This window comes from Monopterus albus, unplaced genomic scaffold (assembly GCF_001952655.1).
Source record: "Monopterus albus unplaced genomic scaffold, M_albus_1.0 scaffold143.1, whole genome shotgun sequence".
In the NCBI taxonomy this organism is placed as follows: domain Eukaryota; kingdom Metazoa; phylum Chordata; class Actinopteri; order Synbranchiformes; family Synbranchidae; genus Monopterus; species Monopterus albus.
In genome coordinates this window covers 1,125,611-1,135,653 of record NW_018128023.1, presented here as the reverse complement: position 1 = coordinate 1,135,653, position 10,043 = coordinate 1,125,611, and the positions used below count along the sequence as shown (strand labels likewise).

The 10,043-nt window shown below is 37.7% G+C and overlaps 1 protein-coding gene across 1 annotated transcript; it reads left to right on the top strand.

Moving 5' to 3' along the window:
* Nucleotides 1-4,256: 4,256 nt before the first annotated feature.
* Nucleotides 4,257-7,989, top strand: npvf (neuropeptide VF precursor). The gene is made up of 3 exons (XM_020614213.1): nt 4,257-5,871; nt 6,852-7,228; nt 7,644-7,989. The coding sequence occupies exons 1-3, from the start codon at nt 5,680-5,682 to the stop codon at nt 7,684-7,686; spliced, it is 612 nt and encodes a 203-aa protein (XP_020469869.1). The 5' UTR covers nt 4,257-5,679; the 3' UTR covers nt 7,687-7,989.
* The last annotated feature ends 2,054 nt before the right edge of the window (nt 7,990-10,043 follow it).

Below are 10,043 nucleotides of genomic sequence, written 5' to 3'. Positions count from 1 at the left end.
GACAATGCACATGTCGACATGATTTATCTAGGCTGTTTTTTTTTAAAGCTGCACATTTTGAGATCAGAATCAGCTTTATTCTAAATATTTTTATTACTGCTTTAAAATTTTAGAATATAGATTTTTTGAAGATTATTTCTCCTTACTTTCAACCATTATTATTATTAAAAAAGGTGTATTATACAATTTCAGACAAACAAGCACTGAGCAAAAGAGATGCACATTAATTAGTATAACCCTGCACATAATATAATATAATACTCTTAATTTATTAAAGTTAACATATCAGAGGTTGAAAGCTTCCTGGAAGTGAAACATGAGTTGTACATGAATGTAGCTAAGTGCATGTACTTCAGTACTTGTATTTAAGTCCTTTGTAATGGAGTGCTGTTATGTTATACAGTGTGTAAGTTACAATATACTGCATATACCTGGTTTGCTTTGTTTATGGGTTTTGAGGACTTTTTCTCCTCACACATCACATACAGTACATATGCCTGCATGCACTTTACCAGAACAAGAACAAGAATAGTTTCACGTTTAGTATTAGTTAACATAACATTAGCATTTTATTGCTTCTGTTTGTGCAATAATCAAACAAAACATACTCCGTTCTTTGTTGTTCTCATTTTGGAAGCTCTTATGTTCAAATTAGGTGAAAGTGTGCAAGAGATAATTTATTGATTTATTTACGCCATGTTTGTGTAATACAGCAAAGTTTTTATATATTTAAGCTTGATATAGTAATCAAAAAACATTATCAGGCCACTGAAAAATGTATCTATTTTCACTGACTTTCTCAGTTCAGTGTTTGTGCAGATAAGCACTGCACACTGAGAAATGATCAAAATGACTCCCATTAAGTGAGGAAATAGTACTTTGAAAGCAAAGTCTGGCATTTATTGCTTCTATGTTTTTGCTGAGCTTCCTGGCCCTCTAATATTGACCATGAAGCAAGCAGTAAATGAATCAGGTCAACACATGCTTCCTACCTCTGTATGAAAGTCTCACATGTTCAATTAGCGATAATGTTGAACAGTCACATTTCAGTCATTAGGCATAAGGAGAACTATTTCTGAATTCTTAGAAAGAAGTTTTTACTTGAATCTGAATTTTTTCAAAGTGGAAAACTGTGGTTTGGATAAAATTGAAAATATGTATTCTGGAGAAAAACAAATGTGCGCTGAAAAATACTGTGTATCCTGCTCCCTGTTCATTCTCTTCCTATTTTGGCTTTAGGCACTGTGCATGGTTTGGCTGCAAGGTTGCAAGGGTTGGAGGTCACAGTGTAGCTCTCTCTGTGGGCGTCTGAGATGACTTCTGACCTGTTGAACAGCAGCCAAACTGGCCATCCAACTGGGAGCAGAGAGAACCCCCAGAGGTCAGAGGGGACGCCACAATATGCAAATATATATATATATTCATAAATCCATTTTCTTTTTTTCTTGTATTCTCTTCCTCACTTAATACTCCCATTGCTGCATTTGGACAAATATTACTCACAAACTCTTAGTCCCGTATTTAGCAAAAACAGTGAAGTAAAAGATGTTTATTTTCTTATTGACACCAGTGTCTTTGGAATTCATGCACCTGATTTTAAGAGCTTTCCAGAGCCCAACACATAAATGGCCGTGTAAAAATTCCAATCAAGCAGGAGAAAAGAAAACAACAAAATAGCAGGGAATTGTTTTTCACTTAAAGCAACAGGAATTTCTAAACCTTGTTCCACATTCATCTCTTATCACACACAAGTTGTCTCTATATATTACAAATGCAGTGTTTTTGGTAACCAGTGACACATCTTCTCATTACCACCGCCCCATTTCTTACATTATAGTATTTAATTTAACTCAGTCACATTTATTGCCAAGTATGTCACACACACAAGGAATTTGTCTCCAGTACAGAATCAAGGCAGCCTTCTGTGGCACCAACTCACACACACTGATGGCAATGTTGTTCCTGCAAAGTGTTGACCTAGCCATTGGGAGGAACTGGGGTTCAGGCTCTTGAACTGGTGAGAACAAGAATTGAACCACCAACCACCAAGTTTGGAACGTCCGCTCTGCCTCTTGAGCCACAGCCACCCTAAGGACTAGGTCCCCCCGAGATTATTTTTGCTTCTTCTTGTTTTGTTTTTTGTTTTTTTGCTGGAGGTGAATCACTCTTCTTCGCCATCATCCATGTTTTATTTATCATTTAACACTTGAAGAGACCTTTATCATTTATGTTTGGGAAAAAGAATATATCTATAACAGAAACAATAGGACAAAGCATATGTTGTGGCAGATTTTTCCCTTACACAGCCACCCCACTCCCAGGGCCCCTTTCTCTCCCCTTATCCTTCCTATCCTCCACCCTCTCTCTCTGATCAAGGGTCATTTGCTCAGTTTCCTCAGTGCCTCCCCTGGCCTTTTCTCTGCCTTTCTGAATGGTGAATGTCTACTGGAATCTGATTGGCCAGTGTTTTTACCACCTCCTCTATGTCAAGAGTCAGGAAAACCCCACCCCCCTGTTTACTGGACACTCCTTTCTCTTCCACTGACTCTCCGCCTATTCTTTGGTGCTGGCCCTCCTCTGCAAACAGACGTGTGTTAAACTGCCACCTGGTGGAGTACACATGTCCTTACAATACTGCTTAAAGACTCACTATTCTGCACTATAAACAACATAAAATGAATGTCCTCAACTAAACACCCTAGAAGAAAGTGATAAAAGAATGAGGGCTACATTTTGAAATGGTAGTTTATTAAGATATAGAAGTAGACAAGCAGCTACTTCAAACAAATCTATAAACTTGATCACCTAAGGCTAGAGTGTCACCTAGTGGTTTAATAGTGAAACTACCTCAGAACTCAACGCACAAAGCATTATTATATTTTATGGGCAAAACCTCGTCATACCCAGCAAAAAGACAGAATGGCCTGAAACACAGTCATGTACCACTGTGATGAGATATACATTTTAAAGTGAACAGTGATTATTGAAAGGCAGAAACCATGAATCAAAAACATGAAGAATGGAGATTTTAAGAGGATTTCATTAGTAAATATAGATTCTTCTCAGTGTGAAACCCTGTGTTCAAAGTGTATAAAAAAGATATTACAGATTTTACTTACTGTCAGCACATCCTATCAGAAGATCAAGTCCAGGTGGCTGGTGTGTCTCTGAAACCAAAGACCAATGTAGCTTATTACTTTGCCACAAACCTCTGTTGTTGTCCAAAACACATTGATGAGGCACATTAGTGCATTAGCTGACATGTTTTTATCACGGTGAGCACTGGCACTGCAGTTTATATTGAATCAGTTCAACTCACATCATCCTACTGCTCATTTACTCCTGTTTGAGTAACATTTACTAACTACACTGCCCAGCTAGTTGAGGGAATGACTTTTAGCATATATCATAGTACATATATACCCATTTCAGAGATTTACATTAGCTGTACTAACCTACTGGCTGAAAGCGTCGGGACTTGTTGAACAAACTATAGAATATCACGAGCCTGATCCTTTAAGTAATATGGTGTCTCATCCTGTTTTTGTACATTTTTACTGTCTGTCATTGGAAAGAAACTAAGCTGGATAATTTATTGTCTTTTCTTTAGAAGATTTCAATTAAGTTTTAATTTGGACACATTTTCTATTAGATGTGGTCATGTAGGAGATGTGGATCCATCATCATTTGTCACAATCACAACAACACAGCTCACAATTGCTACAGCCACACATACAGTATTGTAGTATGAGCCTGAGCATTTGTCTGCCTGATGCCAATTCGTCTTACACAGAAACTGATATGATAACTGGTAAAACTATAATTCAATAACAAGGGTTTGATGAACGTGCATTCTCGGTGAGTGTAAGGCCATGTAAAGTGTGATGATGACCCAGCTGATGTGAAGGGGAAGACAAAATTGACATAAATCAGCTCAACAGGAGGATAACAGCACTGCTATCGTATTCCTGGGGAGGAATTCTGAGCTTGACATAAATCAGCTCAACAGGATAACAGCACTGATATCGTATTCCTGGGGAGGAATTCTGAGAATACTGCCAGATTCATGGCACAGAGAAACATGAGGATCAGCAATGTCTTTATGAACTGTTTTGCTTCCTGATTTTGTCTTGATTAGTTTCCTTGGCGTCCACAAAAAATTCATTACAGCACAGACAGATAACCATTTCAGGGAATCTACATTTTAAAACCAAAATATACAATATGAAAATATATGAAAAAAATGTTATTTGTAGAAGACTAAAGCTTATTAAATCAAGAAAACACTGCATATTTTCCAGCAAGTGGACAGGAAAATGGAAATATGAAGAGGCTGCTGGGGTAGAGAAGGATACACAATGAAAACATTAGGAAGAGAGAATTACAGTGGCAGAGAACAAGGTCTTTGAGGGAGTGTTCAAAGAGCCTGGGGAAAGAACAAAGAGAGGGCTTGAGGTATAGGGAAGCCCTCTGTGGATAAGACTCTGGATAAGTGTTGGAAACAGGATCGTAAATCCCAAACCCTATAGCCTGCAAGCTGGGGCCAGGGTCAGGGAGGATGAGCACAAAGAGAAGGGTTGAAGAGAAGTGGGAAGTAAATGATAACACAGACAGACAGACTGAAAATAGAGTGATAAAAGACATCTTAATAGTTGATAGTGAATGATTAATATTAGATGTGATTTGGATACCTGCTCTAAGGCATTATGTTAAATATTCTCTTTGCTAGGAGGTGGGTCTGGACATGGCAACAATGTCAGGGTCATGACGCACGGACCAAATTAATGTACGCCTAGGTTTGTCTCACACCAGGCATTCCTCACATTCTGTCTGCCCAGTATGTGAATACAGCTCCAGTGAGTCATTTATGCATCTAAATACACTATTGACACCTTCAAAATGGGGATGGTGGGTGATGTCATCGGCCCTCCTGTGTGGGCGACCTGGATACTTGTCAAAGCTGAATTGTCCATCAGTTGCTAGACACAGTAATGAATGAAAAAGTCAAAACAGAGAGGTGAAAAGGGGTTTGCTCCAAAGTACTGCCCCTGTGATATGTACCTTTAATGGAAAGTGACACACAGCCTGTGAAAACAGCTGTAGAATGTTCTCCTGGAGGAGCTTCATCAAGTCTGAGGAGGGAAAAAATGTAATGATGTCTTTATAAAGAGTAATAAATGACGCTAGTTAACATTCCCTTGATGACAGGTAAAAACCAGGATAAGACATGACACTACTTCAGCAATAAATCTGGGGAAAGTCTATATTTTTGTTCTTGCCAATACAAAAAAACAAAACCAATAATGTGTTACTCTGTTTCTAGACTTTCAGCGTAGCCTCACACTCAGGCCTTAATTCAGTCTACGCATCCTGCACTTTCCATCATGTACTTATATATGAATGATGGTGTCATTCACTATTTCTTTTCATATTACTGCTTTAACAAAACACCTTCATCTGGTTCATTCACCAGCCCAATTAGGACATACATACTATTTCAAATATATTCTTCAGAGATGGATAATTACTGACTCAGGAATGTGCATTGGCTGAGGCTGGGGATCTATGTGTGTATGTTGGTTTGTACACATGTGTGTGTGTGGGTTATCACAGCACAGGTGACGTATGTTTTCAGTGGGCTTTAATAATGCGGGACAGTGAGTGTGTAGGAAATAAGCTATGCGTCCTGGTGCTGTCCTGCTGTTAAACATGTTGACAACAATGTTTCTGTCAGCGCTCCTGATGCTAGGAGGTCTCAGAGGGGCAACGGCATCTGACCTCCAAGTCTACGGGAAATCAATCCACAGTGATAAAAGTTTGCTGAGCAGCGATGGAGGAAAACACACTGTGAGGAAACCACTACACAAACCGGTACAGTAAGAATCACTTAATTACACATATTCTATTGGGCTGCTTATTTGAAGAGCCACAACATTTAACTGATTAATCAAATGATAAATTGTTTATGTCATGTTTTTCTCATTCCAATTTTGCCAAACTGTGGATTTGATTCTTTTGTCATCTATGATATCAAGATGAATATGTTTGGGTTTGGGGCTTTTGGTTGGATAAAGCAAATAATTTCAAGACATGTCCTTTCTGTCTCTATCTCTGGGAAGTAATAATCAGTATTTTTTCATTATTTTCTAATATTTTAGAGACAAAACAATAATTTGAAAATGAAAATGTTATTTTACCTGCAGCCACTTTGTCACTGTTTTCTGTAAGATAGCAGTGCATCAGACCATTGTGTGAATGGACCAGCCATGTTCTGTTAAAATTGCTCTTACATCTTAAAAACTGTTTCATTAATACTCATTTTGTTCTACATTATCATAAAGCAACTGAAAATGTATGACTGGTTTTATTTCATCTTTTACAAATGGAAAAAAATTGATGACAACTGACAAATTCAGTCAAATGACACTCTTTTACTGTTTTGTATTTTGACAGTGTTTGCCCTGCATATGTCTAGTTGTTATTATTGTTTATTTCACAACTGATTAGCTGATAATTTTTCAATATAAATGAAATATGCCCCTGAGAATCTCCTGGAGCCTAAGGTGACATGTTCAAATTTTGGTCAACAATCAGTCTAAAAGGGTAAAATATTTACTATAATACTTAATATATTTACTATCATACATGACAAAGAAATGCAACAAATGTTCAAATTTGAGAAGATGGAACTAAGAAATGTTTTTACATTTTTGCTTGAAAATTAACTGATTATCATAATAGTGGATTAATTTTCTGTCAGTTTTTTAATCAGTTAATCAACGTATTGTACCATTGTCTCTTGAGAAAAACACACAAAACTGAATTAGAATGCAACATATTTTTGTTTCCAGACACAAAAGGAAATCCGGAGGAGTTTGGATCTCGAGAGCTTCAACATACACGTAACCCCCACCACCAGGAAAACCAACCTCCCGACCATCATCAGGCTCTATCCACCCACTGCTATACCTCTCCACCTGCACGCCAACATGCCATTGCGCTTTGGAAGGGGGAGTGATCCCGGTGACGACAGGGCACCAAACTCAACACCCAACCTGCCCCAGAGGTTTGGAAGGTCCTGGGAGTTTAGTCAAAGGTGTACAAAGTGTCCTCATGTCCGAGATGCGATAAACCCAGTGCTGCCGCAGAGATTTGGGAGAAATATAGCATACTGGAGCCTTCTTAGGACTCTGGCTAATCAACAGTTACTGAACATTGGCTTGCGATGGTAGGCATCTCTTGTTCTTAATGACATTATGAATTTCCAAAAAACAGGTCATAGTGCTTTGTTTTGCAGTTAAAACATGCATGTATTTCATCGGTGCCGTGTCATACATACAATAAGTCATTTAGTATCTTCATTTTCCATCAGTACAGTGAATCATCAGTGCTGTGTCATACATACAATAAGTCACTTGGTATCTTCATTTTCCATCAGTACAGTGAGTCTCTCACCTGCTTATTTCTGTACTTGAGCATGGGAAAATAGATGTCCCATCATGCACTTGGCAAAAGCCAGGCCACCAGTCTATCAGACAGACGGTGTTGTTATTCCAAAATCCAAATCCAGCTGACTTCCAGGCCAGTTTGACACCTGTTTATGAGTTTTGTTTTGAATACTATAAACTATTCTTTTCCCACAGGGCTGAAGACTCAGAAGAGGAGATGGAAGAAAAACAGTTGTAAATGAAAGGGACTATACAGGCTGACACCGAGGTCTACTGCAGAATGTAAACATCAGCATGCAGTGTTTTTACAGTAAAGACAAATGGTTAAAGTCAAATGTTAAAAAGCTTATTGAGTTGAACAATTTAGATTATTTAGTCCTTTTAAATGAAGTTATAGGATATGTGATGGAAAAAACATTTTAAATGATGATAAAAAAAAATTGAGCTTTTTTGTTTGTTTTATAAAACGATGATATTAAATCCACCTTGACCTCAGCATCAAACAGAGGCATGTGCTTTTTATATGACCTCAAACCTCATATATGAGCAATAAATTATGTTGTTAAGACTGAATTCAGCTGAACCACCACCACTCTCACAGACTCTCTCTCTAATTGTGGTTGATGTAATGTGAAATAAACATCTTGAAGTGAAGCATCCACTCCTCTCCAGAATTATTTTTGATTGTGCTGACCATGACTAAGCAGCAGTCTGTTGATAGCTAGTGAACCATTACTAATTTTACAAGTTGTCCCTTTACATGGTGTGATTAAAACCAACATACTGTATCTTAACACGCCCATGCTATGATGAATAACCCACCAAAAATATGTCATAAAAATAGTGTGAATTAAATACACTTAAAACTGTGGAAATAATGTCCTTTTAACAAGCCCCTATGGTTTTTATGCCTTAAGTGTCATGACAGCTATCAGTCATTTAAACTGGTGGATATTTTTATTTGCTTCAGTACAGCCTAAATGATGACTCAGCATATATTTGAAAGAGATCAGTTTTGACATTTGTGACTTTTCCACAATAATGACACTATGTGTTATAAGGAGAGCTGCTCATCGAATGCCCCAGTACAACATAAAGACAGGATAACTAGCAAATCTTCTCATATGTCTGCATTGAAGAGAGCAGACATTTTGACATGTCATAGCAGGAAGTATAATTAGTAACACTGATAGAAACTGCATTCCATTTAGGTGTGGCAGGTCACAGACCAGCTCCATAAACAGTACTGTGCACAAGTCTTAGGCCACCACTGGGCCTGTTATTTTAGCAATGTTATGGTGACTATATTTACACTCTGTATTTATTTCTCAGTCTCTTTATTAGAATACAACTAAAAAATTAATAGTGTTAAAAACACAAAAATGTCAACAAAAATCTACAAACAAATTGTGGTATTCAAACTGTTCTAAAGAAATATGAAGGATCCATTGTCTGTCTCTTAGTGTCGGTCCTGTGATACACTGGCAACCTGTCCAGGGTGTACCCTCACACCCAGTGTCAGCTAGAACTGGCTTCAGCCCTTCCATCACTGTCGTCAGGATAAAAGGCATAAACAATGGATGGATGAAGGATCCACAGAGGTCAAGGACAAAATCAGGAGTGGAATACCAAGAAAACTGTCAAAATTTGATGAGAGGTTTCTCAGAGTTTCATCTTTGAGAGTGTGGAGGAAATCCAACAAGGACCAGGCTCAGCATCTGGCAGCTTCATCTGGATGCTAAGTTGAGCCTTCCATTGTCTGAAGAAGCTTGATCAGGAATGGCCTTTGTGGAAGGAAAGGAGCCAAGAAGTCACTTTTTCAGAAGGGAACAGTGAGAAAAGGCTGAGATATGCAAAAGCTCACAAAGATTGGATTGAAGATCAGTGGAAAAAAGACTTATGGAGTGATGAATTGAAGTTTAATATTTGTGGGTGCACTCATTGACATTATATGCGAGAAGAAGAGATGGAGAGAGCTGGAAAAATAAGAGCTTGAAGTCTTTTTGGAAATATGGTGGAGGGTCATAGTTTCAAGGTTTCAAGACCATCTCCCCAAATGAATTCAAGCTGTGCTAAGTGCAAAGGGCGGTCACATTAAATACTGATTTTGGACTGTAGAAGCCATTTTGTTCTGAAATTATGTATTTTTTAGTCCTGTGTACATATTTCCTGAATTTTCTGATTATGTCTTAATAAAGTGACTGACAAATAAATATAAATATGTTGGCTGGGATCTTTCTAGGTTTTATTTATTTTGGTTATCATATTAATGATATCATGACATGCCATATCATATTATCAAATCATATCTTGATGCATTTGGTCATTTAATTATGAATTTTAATGTCCATAATATCTTTGGACTAACCACACAGCACAAGACACAAGATACATAATGAGCACCAGTATCAAGAGCATAATTGTAACAAACAACAACAACAAATATGCTGTAAATCCACCTATAGTCATCTTAATATGATAATGGATAAAATATTTATTTTGTCTTACAACCATAACTAGGGTTGGCTAGTCCAACCGAGGGGATATAATGTATAGGCCTGGTGGGTTCAGGGTCTTTCATCTTACATCTGCCTG